Below are 18,414 nucleotides of genomic sequence, written 5' to 3' on the forward strand. Positions count from 1 at the left end.
CTAATCTCCTCGAATGTCTTTGCTCAGCGGTGCTTGTCTCGTCCAGATGTTCATCCCAACCTTCTGTCCATCTGTGACCGGCAATCCAGCATGTAAATTACGTTGATCTCCAGAACCATCGACGTGGAGGTTTTCCCAATACACGAAATTTCCCTCCAACGGCCGAAATGTCACGCCTCTCTCCCAAGGCTCGTCGCAGTCAATGAAAGAGCACCATCGTTCGTCAGAAGGGGCGTCTAAGAGCGGGAAGTTGGTTCCACCTCCGGTAACGTTAACCGCTGACACATAACCGAAGAAAGAAGACAGCCGATTGCCGCCTAGATGAGCTCTGGCGTGTGCAGGATCTGTGAACCAGTCTGTATGAAAATGGTACTGCTGTCCCTTTCCATACTTGACCAGCTGCAGTGGTTCTACGTGACTCTTAGGCATACCATACCCTTGGAACGCTATTGCGCGCTCTTCGATGCAGCGAACAACATCATCCCGCCACAGGCTGGTACTCTGAGATGTCCGTACGTCGTGCGTGGTTTTGCCTCCAGAAGCATCAATAACTCCAGAATGGGTAAACGTGCCGCTCCTGATACAGATTAGTGGCATTATTACACAAACACTGCAAGATAAACTGACGCCATATCCAGCAGATGTGACCGCTCTGCGGCCGTGATGAAGTCGGCGATATAAACCACAAGAGGGGATTTAGAGATCACGTGGACCTTGTATGGCGGGTGTGTGCATACGTATCCCGACGTGGGTTTCTGATCCTGAGATAACACGGGGACGACCAATGTCGCCGCGAGGGCAAAGGTTGCGGTCGAGAGAAGACTAATCATGTTGCTTGAATGTTGATCTATAGGCATTAGGCTTTGCTGCAATCTTTCAGTCTGGGAGCTGCCTCGTTTATGAAGCCATCGCAGCTGGATTTGAAGTCGGATGATTGATCTGGTTGACAGCGGCTGAAACTCAGGGCGTTTGAAGCGCGAGCTGGCAATTTCTCGTTCGCACATTGGGTCATTCGTTTGGGTTCCCGATCCTCCATGACGGTTTGGGGTTCATTCCAGGGGTTTCCTCGTCTGATCAGCGTACCTTACCTTAGCTTCAGACGTCGAAACGCCACAGTTATGGGTCGCCAGCCCCCAACCTGACTAGGGGTTCACCCTGATCGTCAGCCGATGTCCTTTTTATTTTTTTATTTTTTAAAGCTCCACAGAGAAAGAGCTCACTTTCAGCATCTAGATGATGGACTCAGCAATTCAGCCAATATCGAGAAGCCCTATCTGAATGACATGAAAATTTCCGGACGCAGACTTGGCAACTCTACAGGTTGCCAATGTTCTGCTTAAAAGCGAAGTCGCACAACTCTCTCACTGTTGCCAATGGTATTGGACAAGGTCGGACCCAACAACAAAGGTAGCTGGAAATTTGCTAACACATTTGGCCTATATCGCCTACTGATAAATGTCTCTTTAACATCTGAAATATTCATTCTGGTGGTGTTAATCCAGCTTGATGTCCTGCGTCGTCCCAGTCGCTCGGATGGAGAGTGGTACAATCTTGTTGCAGGGACTAGGTAGGTACCATTGGAGATGTTGGCTAGACACTTAAGGACTTTGGATAATGCCATTGCAATCAAGGGTAGTCAAGAGAAAGTTAGCTAGACTCTAAGAAGTTTACTTCTCGTATTCACCAAAGCGGTACTATGCTGGTCGCCACATACTAGCAGTATCAGGTCTAAGAACCAAGGTATTTCATGGATCGTATGGTCCAGTCGCCCTACGACCAGTGAGTAACTCTGCCTCGCCCGATGCTTTGACTAAGTAGATGTCTTCGTGTCTGACGCCAAATCTGTTTTCCAAATAGATTCCAGGCTCATTCGTGAATGTCATACCGGGCTTAAGCAAGATATCTTTGTTCCATTTGTTCAAGTACGGCGACTCGTGAGCTATGTGATACGGATCAATAACTGCTTTCGACCCCCGATCATGAGGAGCATAGTAGGGAACATACCTTTAATACCGATACCGTGACCCAAACGATGGGTGAAACCGTATCCATAGCCAGCATCTTCAATGACTTGGCGAGCTGCAATATCCACACTTGCTGCTGTGTTATTCGGCTTGAAAGCGGCGGCGGCAGCTGATTGTGCCTCCAATACAATGTCCCAGACCCTGAGCTTCTCGGCACGCAGCTCAGCGTCCGCAATGAGATGTTGTCGTCCCTCCGGGTTTCGGATCCATGAATTCAGTAGGGCACCCATCATAGTAGGTGACTGTGGCTTTGGTGGATCGATGAAGAAGCTGCGACAAATATCCGAACTGTAGCCCAGATAATGGGCACCAACATCGATGACAACCATGCTCTCAGGAGTCAACTTTTTGAAGCCAGTGACAAAACCCCCATGAGGAAGCGCTCCGTGCTCCTCGAATAACACAATATTGAAGAACAGTCCAAAGTTGATGGAGAGGAGAGCAGAATTGAGAATTTCGGTGACTTCATCTTCTGTAAGCCCCGACATCAGACAAGGCCGCATCGCTCTAACGGCAACAACAGTCCCAGTATTGACAACGCGAAGTAATTCGACCTCCGCAGGGCTTTTCTGCTGCTTCACGAGTTCAACTTCCTGAGAGAGGCCGACCGTCTCAAACCCGGCAGCATCCAGTCCTCTGACGATGAAGTCACGAATCTCCTCGTCAACCATGAGCTTTCCATGATGGCCATCGAAGAGATGTGATTTGAGCAGCGTATCGTACGGGTTCCAGTGCTCTTCCCAGATGACAATGTCCAGTTCGTCTTCCCTTGTTGGTATGCCGAGCATCCGTACCCTGCCCTCTTCAAAATGAGGTGATAAGAAGGCAGTCTTGGCGTTCACCTGACCAGAAGAAGACACATGAGGGAGGATGAGCATGAGGAATGGCCGCTCTTCAGGCTCCCAAGGTTCCCAGTCAACTTGAGAGATGTTGCCATAATACCTGTCCCCAAGTCAGGACTCACGTACTCCGAGGCTGAGAGGTCTTCGGGTTGTCGAAGAAAGACTTACTGGAAAGTGTAGCCAGGTTCCAAGACGAACGCATCTACATTTGATGCGACCAGAGCTTGGGCCAGTCGATCTCTGCGTTCAAGGAATTCTTCCGTAGAGATAGGTACGGCGGGGTCGAGGAAAGACAAGTCGGCGTGCAGATTATCAATAGTGCATTGCTGGGCTTTCTGGTACGGAGTAGACGTACGTTCCCGCGACTGAAACGACAGAAAGTAGTAGCATGAGATGGATGCATATAAGAGCAATGAAGTCGCAATAAGCTGTAGTTTGTTTGGGAACCGTCTGGTATTATGCCTTTGCACCTGTGCCTGGTGCAGAGGTATGCCCTCTAAACATTTTGTTGATACAAGCATTGCGATTGTTGCGGACTGCGTCGAGCAAGTTTTGAAGGAGTAGAGATAGACAAGAAAAGACTTGAACATCTGCATTCTCTCTGCGCTGAATAAACAACACGCAAGCGAGCACACCAGGATGAAGCAGTGCCGAGAAATCAGACGTCGGAGGGTCTCCGACCTCGCGTTCTACCCCTCTCCGGGGTGCAGGAATTGGAGATCCTTTCCCGGATTAGGGTAGCCTATCCACACGAGTCATGCCAGGATTACAGCAGCAACAGCAGGTACGAGCGTCCATCCTCTGGTTTACGACATGGGTGTCGATAGCGGTAGACAGTTTCCCGTCGGCTTACAAGGCCGATCCGGAGGACAAAAGATAAGCAAGGATGCCGCGGCGTACGCCGTCGCTGTTCTCTTCGGCATAGATGCGCCGACATGAAGTGCCGTCCTTCGAGTTAAGTATGGGAGCTGCCCCATATGAAGACGTTTGGAGCTGTGTCCTTGTGTGTTAGATTATACCACACATTTGGTGTGTATTTTGGGAGCCATTGACTCGGATGATACCACACAATGGTCACCATGCCAGAAGTCAACAGGGCGACCTCCGGCACTGAGGAGCGAACAGCTACTAGAGATGACGAAATTGCTACTGACGAAAAGAAAATCGCAAGCAAGGCCCCGGATAGTACCGAAGTAGGGGTAGTAGAAGAAGGACCACAGAAGACGTACTACAGCAGTCTGTCTGTTTGGTTGATGGTTTTGTTCTCGGGACTGGCAATAGGCTCAGATGGCTAGTATGTTGGACATCTACTCTCGCTGCCTTCTTCTCAAGATATATCGCTCACAATGCTGCAGCAACGCCGCCGTCATTGGAAACGTCGAACTGCTACTTGCAATCCTTTACCCTGACGATCTGACTACCACGATATACCAGAGGCTCTCCAATGCTTTTCTGATCGGCATGATTGTGGGAATGATACTTTTCGGCGTCATCAGTGACCAACTTGGCCGTAAGACTGGTGCTGTGGCCACAACAATCTTGCTGGTACTAGGCATCGCCTTGTCGACTGCAGCCAGTGGTACCACGACCACAGGCATGTTTTGGATGCTTATCATTGCTCGTGGTATTGCCGGTGTAGGCGCAGGAGGAGAATACCCAGTCTCTGGAGCTGGTGCCGCCGAAGCGACCGACGAAGACGCCAAGTTTCGCAAAAGGAGGGGCTTCATGTTTGCGATGCTCGCAGACTTATCAGCCAGTCTAGGATATGTTTGGGGAGGTTTGGTGCCTCTGCTGCTGCTGTTGTGCGTTGGCCAGCAAGTCTCAAAATACCATATTGTTTGGCGAACCTCGTTTGCGTTGGGTATGGCACCCCCCCTTCTCATCTTCTGGTTCCGGATGCGGATGGCAGTCTCGACAGCGTACCGAAAGTCAGCATTGCGGAAGCAGAGAATGCCATACTGGCTTGCACTGAAACGGTATTGGCGACCGCTTTTAGGAGCAGCATCAACATGGTTCTTGTATAACTGGATCTCTATTCCCTTCGGAATTTTCAGCTCAACAATCATATCAAGAGCCAACGTAGAGGAAAGTCTTGTTAAAACGCTCGGGTGGGGCGTAGTAATCAACTGTTTTTACATCCCCGGCCCTTTCATCGGTGGGTACCTATCGGACAAAATTGGGAGACGTCAGACCATGGCTTTGGGTTTTACGTTGCAAGCAATTCTCGGTTTTGTCCTCGGAGGCGCGATGAATCCTATCCAGGGTGTATTTCCTCTTTTTGTTGTCCTCTACGGCATATTTTTGACGCTTGGCGAAGTTGGCCCAGGAAGGTAAGGTTATTCTCTGTAACCGTTAACACCATTTAACTTACCACCCCCACAGTACCGTTGTTCTGATAGCCTCCGAGTGCTTTCCCACGTCCATACGTGGCCAGATGATGGGGCTTATCTCGGCCTTTTCGAAAGCGGGAGCTGCGATTGGCACACAGGTAAGCTAACTCTTACCGTCAGTTACTACAGAATTGATCTGCACTGACACGATATGAAAGGTGTTTACTGCGATTTTGAACAAGTACACCACCGATCCATCCAAGGGAAATCAAGTTGCATTTCTGATTGGTTCTGGGTTCGCTGTTCCTGGTGCTATCATCGCGCTTTTCGTGATTCCAGACATCTCAAGGCACCTGAATGACGACGATGAAGCTTGGAAGAAGTACCTAGCTGAGAATGGCTGGGACGCTCAATGGGGCGACGAGGTGACACGCGATCCGACCGGCGTTGTTATGGACAAAGCTGCGTCTTAGCTTAATCATCACAACTGAATTAGTCCACTATACATTGGATCAATACCTATCATAACAATAGAAATGCCTGATTTCTGGGTACATTGGCTCATCAGGGAGATGCGGGAACTCACAGGTAAAGGTTTTACAAGTGTCTTGACCGGATGAAGAAGGAAGTTACCTCACTCAGGTATCAGCCATCAACTCAAAGTAAAGATACCTATAGGTCATCCGACGCCAGACAATCCCCTGACTCTCATTTGAAGATCCGTAAGTCTACATGGTGCTGAACTGAGCCATGATACGGACTGGTGACTAAGACAATATAACAGAGATCATGCAACTCTCAAAGTTACGCTGAAAATCCCCATGCAGAATAGCTTGCCGAGGTGATATGCAGTCAAGGTATGGGGAATCATACCTTCGTGATCTGCCTGAACTGGCATAGTTAGGGCACATACGAGAGTAGGTTAAGCACAAAGGTCATTACACACCAGGGATGATAGACAACGGCGGAATGAGTTTTGCATGGCCTATAATTAACCAAGAGCCCCCTCCGCAACTTCTTGATCTTATGCAAAGTGGGATTACCCAGCGCAAGATGAAGCTACCAGTCAACTACTCTTTTGCTCTACTTTGGGGAGGATTGTTGACCGTCTCGACACAACCATTTGACCGCCGAACACAATGCCCCTCAAAGCTGATACAGTGTTAGCTTGAAAGCTGGAGTCGATGGACACGCCTCCCGTGGGCAAATCCAGTGGGTAAGAGAAGTGTTTCGTGATTGGGGCTTGTTGGGGGATGACATCTCGGACGTTGAAAGAACGTTTGACGTTCCATGCATATGCTGGCTCCCTTGACAAAGAAACTTTGTGAGGAATGGGGGGGTAACGATATAGTGAGTTCAATTACTGACTATTATCCTACAGATACCTGACTTCGAGCTCAGGTTGAGCTTGCTAAGCTGACACGCCGGCATACGGAATGGTCACGTAGAATCAAGCTACTTCGGGGCTAGGAGCCATATCACAGGCTGAGCCTGTCAGTACTAATGTAAGTCTGCGTAATGGGTTTGAGTACACGTACGATGAGAACGGAAGGAAAGGAACTTTTGCATACGTGGTTAATACCGGAGTCTAAGTGAACAACCCAGACTTTGATGGTCACGTAAAGCTCGGCTACACTACCTTATCTACCTGAAGGAGAGTCCCTTCAAAGACAGTAGTGGACATGGTACTCATGCTGCTGGATCAATCGCCTCCAAGACGTGGGGTGTTGCTAAAAAGGCGCAAGTCATTGCGATAAAGGTACCTGCGCCAAACCAGGTACTTCAAACAAAATGAAGTGACCTTACCTAGGAGAGATTCAGTTCTAACACTTCGAAAGCAGGGACTTATGTCCGAATTCATGGAAGGCTTTGCTTGGTCTGCGAAAAATGTTAACGAAACGCTTGGCCGCGCAGCGAGTGCTATCAACAACACTGCATGACGTTTTCGTGATTTTAAATCTGGCGCCGACTTGCATGCATAGGGAGTAGACCTATACTCCTTGTCCCTTGAGGCTGGCAAAGATGCTGCCCTGAGCGGGACTTCCTTGACATGACCACAGGTTCTTGGGCTAGCTTTGTAGTTGAAAAGTCTTGAGACAAGCTCGGAAGCAGTGGATGCCATCACGGCCAGGATTTTGGAGTTGTCTAAGCGCGGTACCGTTCAAGGAGTTCCGGGAAGTACCCCGAACTTCATGGCGTTTAATGACATGGGTGTTTAGCTGCCGGATCCTACGACTAACTGATGCGGAATAAGCTGTTGACGATGATGCAAAGGCCGAATACCGCCGAGCGCAACTACGGGTCAAAATTACAGGCAGATAATGGGTCCACTGCGAGCTTGTGTGATGGAAACCGTCGATCCGAGCGGAAAAGACTCGGACTTTAGGATACACGTTGCCCGAGCCGAGGGGCTTTTAGTATAACAATCCGATAAGACCGGTAATTCTGTGTTGTGCATTTTCTCTTGATGGTATTCCTCCGTCTTCTCATAGTGATCGAGCAACTGGAATCGAAAAATGCGCACCCAATCCTTGCTTGGGAAAGGTGGCTCTGCAGAGTCTTGGGCTCTGAGAAGTGTCTCCGGAGAAGAATACATCGTCCAGATTGGTTTCCCAAGAGACTGGCAGAGTCGCAATAGACAGGAACATGAGGCTCCGATTCCGGTTTTGTATGTCAGGCCGAATACCATGTCCGTATCCATTAGTCTGACAGGCAGCTAGTTACCTTACGGATGGAAACTCAGTGTTTCTAAGTGCTTTGGAATCAATGCATCGCCATTTATGTATGCGCTCTTCAGATACCCAGGGAATCGTAGTTGCTATTGGCTACCCTATACCCGCGGACTCAAGATTTCTCTTGAGCGCCCGCAGAACTAGAGATTTCACTCCACCTGCCCATGGAGCATCTGGTCATGAAGGGGGTGCGGATGTCTTCCTTAGCTTTCTGCAGAACAAAGTCAAACCTTTGGTTGCTCGGCGGCTTTACGAGACCCGGGGGGCGACTCTAGGCCGTGAAGCGCTATTTGGACATTCGTATGGGGGGCTACTCTCTCTGCACGCCCTATTCACAAGAACAGATATGTTTCACTGTATCTTGGCCAGTAGCCCCAGCATTTGGTGGAATGAGAGTTACATCCTTACCGAAGAAAGGCTTTTCCAGGAGGTTCAGGAGGAAATAGAATGTCAGAAGAAAAGTCCATCGCTCATGCTTTTTGTTGGAAATGAGGAACAAAATCCAACGAGGAGGAGAGGAGAGGGCAATGACGAGTACAATAGGAGGTTGAGACGACACCGTGGACTGCAAATGGTTGATAATGTTATCACCATGCATTCACGATTACAAGAAAGCACTCGCCTAGACCATCTCGCAATGAGGGTCTACGATGGAGAAGACCACGAATCTGTCGTAGCCTGCTCCCTTAATCGAGGGCTGGCAACGTTCCTTGACGATTGGCCGTTAATATAAACGAAGTAAGACATATGGTTGTTACGCAAAGCCCAATTACTAGTTCGTCGCATTGGAAACATTCTCAGGGTACACCAAGCCTTGTGATTTCATTAGAAACGAGTATCTAAAGCTGTCCTAATCTCGAGCACGTGAATCATGCTAACTTCGGACATCTCGATGGCCACTGATTCTTGCCGAACTGTGCTACTGGTAGAGTGCCCAGTGCATCCCGAGTATTACCTCAGAATCTTAGCACCGAAACCCGAAGCATGTTATTCTTGAAGTGGCCCAAGAAGCGAAAGAAGTCTCACGGAGACTGTTTACTCAGCTGCTGGGCAGTGATCGTAGTAACCATCGGCATTGTTGCCCCACCATGTCGGGAAGGGTACAGAGGGGCCACCGGCGCCGAACACCGCAAACGACAGGATGAAGAGTACAGTAAGACTAGCTCCGTCGAATGCACCGGTGACAAGGTACGAGTAGTCCTTGAAAATGCGAGGGCGGTAGTTGCGAAGGTAGAATTGGACGAAGAAACCACTGATCAGCGAGCTGAAGAGTACGCAAGTTTGAGATGCATTGTACGGAATATAGCCCGCATATTGGATGAGTTGGGGCAAGTTAATATCGTACAGGGAGTAACCGCGGATTTTGGGGATAAACTGAGCTGCGTTAGCAAATGTAGCATACATGTATTCAAGCAACGCTATCGGAGACTTACGTATGCAATGATACGGTGGACAATGACAACGCCAAAGCCGATACCTAGGCCAATCGGCACAAGAGCATACTTGCCCCCAGTCTTGTACAGGTACTTCGCCAGCGCCCAGGATGTGGCGTTGGTGTTGTACGATTGCATCGTTGCACCGCTCCAAGAACTGTTGCCATCGCTGTCCACGAGAAGCTCTCGATTTCCGTTCACAATAGAGATCATGACTGCGTAGTTGATGAAACCGCCAATGATAGTACCGTAGATTTGGGTGAGGAACATAACACGAGGTGGGATTTTCACTGGTAGATCAGGTCAGCAAAGTTCGGCAAGTCATAGACACTGGGACATACGGTATTCTCCCATCTTCAGGTCGTTGGAAAGATTAACAGCATTCGAGATGACGTTGTGCGACCAAGCGGCAAAATACATGTTGCCAATGGGACGCTCAGGAAGGATGAGACCTGCCAGCATCTTCGATAAGTTGTTCGTAGCAATTCCATTACCGAAACGAGAGTAAAGAATTGTGCTCTGGACGCAAGTCAGCTGGGAACTGGGAGCTAAACCGTGGGTTCCATGCTTACCAACGGCGCGATGAAAATTCCCAGAAGCAGGGACACGACATATGCCCAGGCCGGAAGCGTGACGTTCTGTGTCGTGACAACAACGAGGCCAAGAACGAAGCTGACGACGAGTACAATGACGTACCACCACCAAGGGGTCTCCTTGTAGTGTTTGGTCATATGATCGTGATGGCGATCATCATATCTACCACTCTTTGCGCTCTGATACGCCCTCTTGACGTCTCCGCCCCAGAAAAAGAAGCAATGGGCAACCAGCGCCCCAATCTAATGTTCTGTCAGCCTTCGTTCCTAGTAGCATATGGACTGTATAACTCACCGCCGCGTTGGCCATGAACATCGCGTACGCAAAACTGCCTGTGAGCCTTGGGATGCCATACTTGGCGAGGGCGTCCTGGTTGAGCACACCGCCAGTGAAAACCTTGGCAATGGGATAAGCAGTACCGTCCTCAGATCGCAGTCGCGTCGACATGAAAGGCTGCGACTTGGCATCCCAGGCGTTTGTGTAGTAGATTCCAATCATTGCAAGGAAGCAAATGAAGAAGCCAATAGCAGAGTGAGCCTGCAGAGTCAGAGGGAGTGAAGTGTTGAATGAAGTAATCTGGTAATACGTTAGTTTTCAAGCAACTATGCTGAAACGATGATTGGTTCCCTCACATATTGCCAGTCGAAAGACAGAGAGAAGAGGCCTAAACCTTCATTGTTGATAGAGCCGCCAAAAAGGTTCGTAAGAACAGCAGCCTTTGAACCTGTGGCGTTCATGGCAGCGAGGCATGGAATGGAAACGGAGTTCAGCCATGGAAAGATGTATGCTGGGAAGAATTCGTAAACAAACATTCCTGCGAAACTGTACCAGAACCAACGCAGAGGCTTGGAGTTCTTCAAATCCTGCCAATGAAGACCTTGGAGGGTCTTTACTGTAGGGAGAGTGCTCCAATAGACAGCATCGACATGCCACACGGCGATGGGGCGCATGACACCACAAATGCCGTAGCCAAAGAGGCCAATGGAGATGACGGTCAAGACAACGGTGGTCGGACTCAGAGGCAAGTCGTAAAAGAGATCTTGTGCCGCAAATACCTGGATACTAGCGGCGGCATTGGACGCAGATGTGGCTGTGATGGAGCAGATCGCATGTTCTTTCAGCCCCCAGGGACCCGGGTTGAAAAATTTGAAGATCTTGACGTACGCCGGAAGTTCGCCTTCGGGATGGTCCTGCCTCCAACGAGCTTCAAGCTTATCACCACGAGGGAAGACCTTGGACCACGCCTTGCCCACGAAGTAGCCGATGAGAACGATGAAAGTTCCGGAAATGGTGACGGCGGTCGGTTTGAACTGGTAGATAAAGTAGAGCATTTTTTTAGCCAGAGCTCGTCCCACGTCCGAGTCACCAATTAAGAAAAACAAAAGCTCACAGTGTAGATTTGACTCATGACAGCCTGGAAAGCCGAGAGGCAAGTTGCCAGAAACATACTCCGAAAGGTCAACGCAGGGTCGAAGTCATCTCGGAGCGGCAGTAAGTATCGGGCAGCGTCGGCACCGGTGATGATGATGGCATTGTCGCTGTTGTCGTCCTTCTCGTGGTTCCCATCGTCGGATGTCGTAGTTGCCGGAATGGCTTGGATTTCGGAAGCCAGTTCCTTTCCAACCCCTGACTCGTCGATGCTGACTTTCTCGTTGATGGCTTGGTGAGAGGGGACCGAAACAATTTTGCCCTCTACGGGATTCAGCCCCCCCACCACGATGGCATCTGTCAATGGCACCGGCATAGTCGCAACGGAAAAGCACAGACCAGGGCAGGAAAGGCAAGAATCAGACAGACTAGTAACTCAGACAAAAGGATCGGTTTGCCAACCTGGAGTGCTAGAAATTCGGGATTTCCGCACACTAAGGGGAAGGCAAACGTGGTCATTTTGTACTCTATGCCTCAGCCTGTTGCTGAGTGTCGACCCATGTTGTACGACTGATCCGATATTGACTGTCTTAGTGATAAGGGGTTCGATGTCGTGATAAGGACCGGCATTGGTGCAATTGAGGGCCTTGAAGGTGTTGTAGGACAGACCATCTGTTGGATGCCGCTCGACAAGGATTGCTGCATGTAGTCTGGACTTGAGCTGGGGTCTTCGAGCGAGCCCGGCTGATTGGAACGCCACTCCACAAAGAGAACTACGAGCTTTTAGGAAGGTCCCTATCAAAAGGTTACTGACGTGATAGGGATTCCCCGGAAATTCCAAGGTTTTGTGATGGTTTCTTTCTACTGGTAATGTGCAGACGTGGACATGTTCTCCGGTTGCTCGGCCCATTAACGGAAAGAGGGTGTCCCAAGCAATGCCCAGGCGGGAAGGTCATGTCTTAAGCCTTGCCAAGATGTGGCCGAGACTTTGGGACGACTGCTGGCGGATTCGGCCACCCATCCCAACATCCCAACATCCCAACTCATGCCATCTATCGGAGTTGCGATACCCTGGCTTGTCTTGATGAAGAGTCGGCAGGGGTTCTAAGATGAAGCACCTGACGCTCATTTGCTGGCTCCAGGTGGGGGTGGATCCCGGTCCTTGCACTTTTGTCCTTGACGTGCTCAGTCACCCGAACTTTTGCTCCAAACGTGCTTGATTGAACTTTTGTTTTTGACGACGATGTGACTGGAAAATCGTTTTTCTGTGTCGGGGCAAAATGCTACGCCTGTAAGCCCGACGTATAGACTATGAGCAGATGATGAACCGGTCAGTCGGTATCTCAATGTTATGGTTGTCGAGTATGGCTCCTTATCTCATCGGAACACGCGGCCACTTCGACAAAAAAGACGCAAGGTTACTTTGAATTCGGCTGGTGCCCCCATAGTAGTCTACACGTGGATGTGGGGGCAAAATATCCCAAGGGCCGTTACGATGCAAGTGGATCACATCAAGTAGACCTGTAAGGCATGAAGAATTTGAGATGGCAAGCCGGACGAAGGACTGAGCGATTCATCGTCTTCCACGAGACGATGACAAAATAGATTTACAGTGGTCCCAATAGGAAGGAGGGAGATGGTAGAGACACTAGGAACTGCAACGGCCTCATGATGAGAGATAGTTACTAGGCAATCCTGACTGTGAAGGCAAAGGACAATTGGCCGCCCTCATGAATGTCAGATAAGCATTTGCCTATTACGCTCACCTTCCCACAGAGGATGAGGTGGCATCGGACAGCCCGGAATGGCGCTCCCATCCTGTATGACTGAGTAGGGCTCTAATTTACAACTAAGGATAGAGTACGTGAACCATGCATTGCCAACGAGGCTTCTAATGCCTTCGCTTTTAGCTATAGCTAATAGTGATAATGTCTGACTTGCCTGTTTTAGGTAGTTCTCTTGGACACACTTACACTTCTTCTTTAGGTATCATTTTCGAGGGTATAGAGACTAACGAAGTATCTAAGGGTACTATTATATAGCATAGGCATTTAGAATCGGTTAATATCCTCTTTATAAGAGAACTAGCTCGAATTATCCTACGATCGCTTTAGTTTTACTATAATGAGCAGTAGTATATACTAACTTATATAATACTTATATAACGAGCCCTATTATATAGGTATCTAATTAAGTAATAAAAAAATCTTTTTACGTCTTAATTAAAGGTAAGTATAAAAGGTCTTATAGTTAAGTTACGTTCGTAAGAGGGAGAATAGGACGCTTATTATAATATATAAAAGTAATAAGGCCATGGGGCCTATTAAAATTTAAAAAAGGGAGCCCTTTTTAAATTAATATTTAAAAAGCTATGCGGAAATAGTAGCTTATAATAGCTATTAATTAAGTACTAAAGGGTTAGGTTTAAAAGGAAATTTTAGAATTTATAAATCTTAAATACTTACTACCTTAGCTAGCTTTTTATTTACTATTAGCGAGTTAAAGAATAATTTAAGATTTATAAACCCTAAATAACTACTACCTCTACTAACCTTTTACTTATTAATAGTAAGTAAAAGAATTTATATATTAAATGCTTAAGCTAACTTTTTATTCGCTAATAGTAAGTAAAAGAATTTAAGTATTAAATACTCGAGCTAGCCTTTTACTTACTAATAGTAAGTAAAAGAATTTAAGTATTAAATACCTAGTTAATTTTAATTATATTTCTTATTTTAATCCCCATAATAAATAAAAATAATAGTAAATCTATTATTTTTTATTTCGATTTTTTTTTTTAAATTTATTATAGAGCTTTTATTAGCTTAGGATTCTTTTTTATTAAAATCCTATTTATTATACTCGTTTTTATTATATTATATAAGTTTTATATAAACAGTACCCTTTTTATTAATAAACTATAAACTAACTTTATTTTCTTCTTTTTTAATAAACCGAGACCTCCCCGTTCTTTTTTAGCTTTTAGCTACTTATACTACGAGTTAATATTTTTTAATAAAAATATTAAAATACCTAATTTTAATATATTAATTAGAATCCCTAATATAATAAATTAATAAATCGTATTTAAAAATCCTTGCTCTTTTTTTAAGCCTAGTTTTTTTATAAAATAGCTTACTAAGTAGTTATTAATACCCTTTCCTTAGCTAGTTATAAAACTATTTTCTTATAAAAAGCTTTATAACTATAGTACCTCGGGCCTACTTTATAAATAAAAATCCTTTAAATCGACCTATAACTTTTAAAGCTTATATTATTATATATATATCTGGATTTATATAAAAGCTATCCTTACCCTAGTAAATATATTTATAATACTCCCCTATTATTTAACTAAAAAAGCTAATTTTGGGTATTTTAATTTAATAAGTATATTTATAAGTCCTTTAATTTTTAGGACTACGTTACTTATTAAAGAGGAGATTACTTCGTACTTAGTTAATAAGTAATATAAACGATCTTTAAAAACTTTTCTAAATATTTAGTAAAAAAAAAGTTTACTAATATAATAATAATTATTTTTTTATAATTTAAAGTTCCCCTCTCTTAGCTCCCTCTTTATATTTTAGAACGCTATTTAAGACTTTAACGTTCTTTTTAATATATCCTTTTTTTTAATCTTTTTTTTTAATACTTTAAGCGTCTTAAGTACTCGTATAATCGTTTTAGTTATATTAAGTATATTAAGTAATATAACTACTTATCTATAAATATCTCTTCTCTTCTTTTTTTATAAAATAGTTATAAATATTTCTTATACTTCCTTTTTAATCTCGTTATTCTTAGTTACTTTATTAATAGCTATATTTTCTCTTTTTTATTTTATAATAACTACGGGTTTAGGAAATTTCGTACTTTTATTATTATTAAAGCTATTATCTAGTTACGCTTTCGAAGTCTTTTTTTTATACTGTTCGATTATTTTTCTAACTTAATTTTTTATTCCTAAATATTAAGCTCGCTCTTATATTAAAAATTAAAAGTACTTATAAACGACGCCCTAATTATAACCTAAATCGTTTAAAACTATCGCTAGCTTCGTAATATAAACTACGTACTTATTTATCTTATTATATTAGTCTAAATCCTCTCTAAACTTAAAAATCAGTTTTTAAAACTAGTTATTATTTTATAATAACCTTAGAAATATCGACTTTAATAATAAACGTACTAATAGGCTAGACGATACTACGCTTAAGTCTCTATTATCTTATAATATTAAATATCTCTATTTTATAAAGTTATCTAGGAGTTTCCTAAAAATAATTTTATTAAAATATACTATTTTTTGCTTTAAAAGCCTTATTATAAAGCTAAAAGTATATAAAAACGTAAATAAAAAAGTAAAAAAAGAGAGAATAAAGTAGAGAGTAAAAGAGAAAAGGGGGAGTACTAAACTCCCTATTTATTATTAACTTATTCATAATATTTCTATCTTATTACTTATATTCTTTATTAATCTTAATATTACCGTAATACTAACTTTTATAAAAATATTATTAAGCTTACTTTTTATATTATTCTAAAATAAAAACCGCTATATAGCCTATTTAAAATTTATAAAAATCTAATTATAATAATATTTACTTTTATAAATCTTAAACGGGCACTTCTCCCTCGCTTAAATATACTTTCCTTATACTTACTTTTTTTAATAATAATAAAATAATATAAGCTTATAAAGGGGTCCTAAGTAATTTTAAATATATATATGCACTTAGCTTAGATATTTAAAGATATAGGTTTATAATTAAATATAAGTAAAAAGTATCTAGCCTAAAATAATTAAAATATACTAAGAATAGCCCCTATATTCTAAATAATAGTATATTAATTTTTTATATAGCTAATTTTAATAAATAAAATAATACGTCGTTATTAGTAACTAAAGTATTTAATAAAGTAGCTATTAACTAGTTTAAAAATAATAACTTATACTTATATAATCCTAGCTACTTATAGAGGCTAAATCGTTTATTTTAAGTCTTAGGGTTAGCTTTAGGGCTTAGAACGAGATTATAAAGGAAGTAAGTACGCTAATATATTATAACTTAATAATTTTAATAAGCCTTATTAAAAATATTTTAAAAAAAAAGAGCTTATATTATAAAAAATCGGAGAGTTATAAAAGCTTAATAATATTTTAATTAAAATAAGTAAATCTAGGGTTTAAATAGTCCTTTATTTTTTATTCCCTACGTCTTTATTAATCCTTAGTTAATAACTATTTTAATTTTATTATTAAGATTACCTAGCCTCTTTCTTAATTAGGCCGTATATATAACGTATAGTGTACCCTTATTATATCCGGCCCCGTAAATAATATAAACTAAGGCCTAGCTTAAGGCCGGGCTATTACTTTATAAAAAAGCCTCTCCCTAAGCTCTATTATAGCTAACGTTATTTTTATATTCTTTTATAATTTTTAAAATACTAACTCCGCCCCTAATAATAATAAAACTTATAATAATAACTCTTATAAGAGCCTTTATAAAAAAGTCGACCCTTAGGACTTTTATAAAAAAGAGGTCGACCCCCGGGACTAAGAACTAGTCTCTTTAATACGTCTTATATAACTAGAGATTATAAATAATAATACTAATAATAATAACGTACTCTTTACTATTATACTTTTAACTATCTATACCCCTAACCTATAAAACCTACTTAGTTATATTAATAAAAATCTAATTACTAACTAAGTAAAAAATAAAAGCTTTACTTTATAATCTAGACTTGCTTAAAAAATCGTTATTATTACTTACCTCGGCCTCGTTTTATACTACGCTTATTATATATTATAAAATAAGCTACGACTTCGTTACTAAACGTCGTCCCTAAATACCCTAAATAATACTGGCCCTTATAGCCTTATAAAACTTATAAAGTATATAATAAAAAACGCTTTTTAAAAAAAAAAAGTTAAGAGTATCGGATTAAATTGCTAAAAACCGCTATTTTATTTTTAATAATAGTTCCTTAGCTAGAACATACTCCTTAATAAAAACATACTTAAAGCTATTACTTATAAAATACTTTATAAAAGCTTATTTTTAAAACTTAACGTATTTCTAAACGTTAACTATAACGCTAATACTTAAATTTATTATACTAAGTTCGATATTAATAGCTTTTTAAATATTATTTAAAATATCTAAATATTTAAAAATTCTATTAAATATACGCTAATCCGCTAGCTTATAAAAAAGCTTTATAAAAGCGTATATATTACGTATCTTATTAATAACCTAATTACGAATAAGCTCGAAAATATATAGCTCTACCAAATCCCGTATACTTATTTTAAATCTATTTAAAAATAAATAATATATATCTTCTTTCTTAGTATCTATTACTATATAAAGTCACGACTTAATAACTAAAATAATATAATATAACTTATAAAAAATAAATATTATATATTCTATAATAAAATTATAATACTAAGTATAACGGTAATATTCTCTAAATTAATAATAAGCTATATTACGCTATCTTATTAAAATATCTATAATAAAACTAGCTTTTTTTAAAATATATCGATATATAGTAATCTCCCTCCTTATAACTTCCCTCTCTTATCCTCCCTCCTTTCCTAACTAAATATAAGCCTCTAATCTACTCTAACTAATTTAATACTTAACCCTAATAATAATAATCCCAAAGCTAATACTATTTTAGTACTTATATTTAAAAACTTCTTTTTTTTATTTAATATTAAAAATACTAAAATCTAGTATAGTAGCGTATATAATTTAAAATATTATATTATAAACTTCTAAATAAAATAATACTAAATTATTAAACTATCCGTTATTTATAATACTAAATAACTATAATTCCTTAATATTGCTATTAAGTAGTTACTTAGCGCGTATAAATAAACTACTATTCTCCTTACTTAAAAGTATTACTAAGTTAATACCTTTAAGTTCCTCTATAACTAAGTAAACGAAGCCCTTAGGTCTATCTTTTTACTTATAAAGTTAACCCTACTAGGGTTATATAAAATCTATGGGGGCTAGTACTATTATTATAATATTAATTTTTTTTAAAACTTTATAAACCTA

General features: G+C 42.0%; 5 protein-coding genes across 5 annotated transcripts; 2 read left to right on the top strand and 3 right to left on the bottom strand.

Annotated features, from left to right (window-relative positions):
- Window positions 1-830, bottom strand: CCOS01_04005 (2OG-Fe(II)oxygenase superfamily protein; the record flags this gene model as incomplete). Its single annotated transcript, XM_060452188.1, has 2 exons — window positions 1-577; window positions 628-830. The coding sequence occupies 2 exons, from the start codon at window positions 828-830 to the stop codon at window positions 1-3; spliced, it is 780 nt and encodes a 259-aa protein (XP_060318453.1).
- Window positions 831-1,745: 915 nt separating this feature from the next.
- On the bottom strand, window positions 1,746-3,387 carry CCOS01_04006 (metallopeptidase family M24; the record flags this gene model as incomplete). The annotated part of the gene is made up of 3 exons (XM_060452189.1): window positions 1,746-1,939; window positions 2,005-2,966; window positions 3,035-3,387. 3 exons carry the CDS (start codon window positions 3,385-3,387, stop codon window positions 1,746-1,748), a joined length of 1,509 nt encoding a protein of 502 aa, XP_060318454.1.
- A 549-nt stretch (window positions 3,388-3,936) lies between these two features.
- CCOS01_04007 (major facilitator superfamily transporter) lies at window positions 3,937-5,669 on the top strand (the record flags this gene model as incomplete). Its single annotated transcript, XM_060452190.1, has 4 exons — window positions 3,937-4,160; window positions 4,222-5,196; window positions 5,249-5,354; window positions 5,415-5,669. 4 exons carry the CDS (start codon window positions 3,937-3,939, stop codon window positions 5,667-5,669), a joined length of 1,560 nt encoding a protein of 519 aa, XP_060318455.1.
- A 2,043-nt stretch (window positions 5,670-7,712) lies between these two features.
- Window positions 7,713-8,661, top strand: CCOS01_04008 (IroE protein; the record flags this gene model as incomplete). Its single annotated transcript, XM_060452191.1, has 2 exons — window positions 7,713-7,868; window positions 7,909-8,661. 2 exons carry the CDS (start codon window positions 7,713-7,715, stop codon window positions 8,659-8,661), a joined length of 909 nt encoding a protein of 302 aa, XP_060318456.1.
- Window positions 8,662-8,963: 302 nt separating this feature from the next.
- Window positions 8,964-11,699, bottom strand: CCOS01_04009 (OPT oligopeptide transporter; the record flags this gene model as incomplete). Its single annotated transcript, XM_060452192.1, has 7 exons — window positions 8,964-9,302; window positions 9,362-9,651; window positions 9,703-9,880; window positions 9,934-10,197; window positions 10,250-10,531; window positions 10,588-11,265; window positions 11,346-11,699. 7 exons carry the CDS (start codon window positions 11,697-11,699, stop codon window positions 8,964-8,966), a joined length of 2,385 nt encoding a protein of 794 aa, XP_060318457.1.
- Between the last annotated feature and the right edge of the window lie 6,715 nt (window positions 11,700-18,414).

The sequence above is a fragment of the Colletotrichum costaricense genome, assembly GCF_030867565.1.
Source record: "Colletotrichum costaricense strain IMI 309622 chromosome Unknown Scaffold_3.1, whole genome shotgun sequence".
Taxonomy (NCBI): domain Eukaryota; kingdom Fungi; phylum Ascomycota; class Sordariomycetes; order Glomerellales; family Glomerellaceae; genus Colletotrichum; species Colletotrichum costaricense.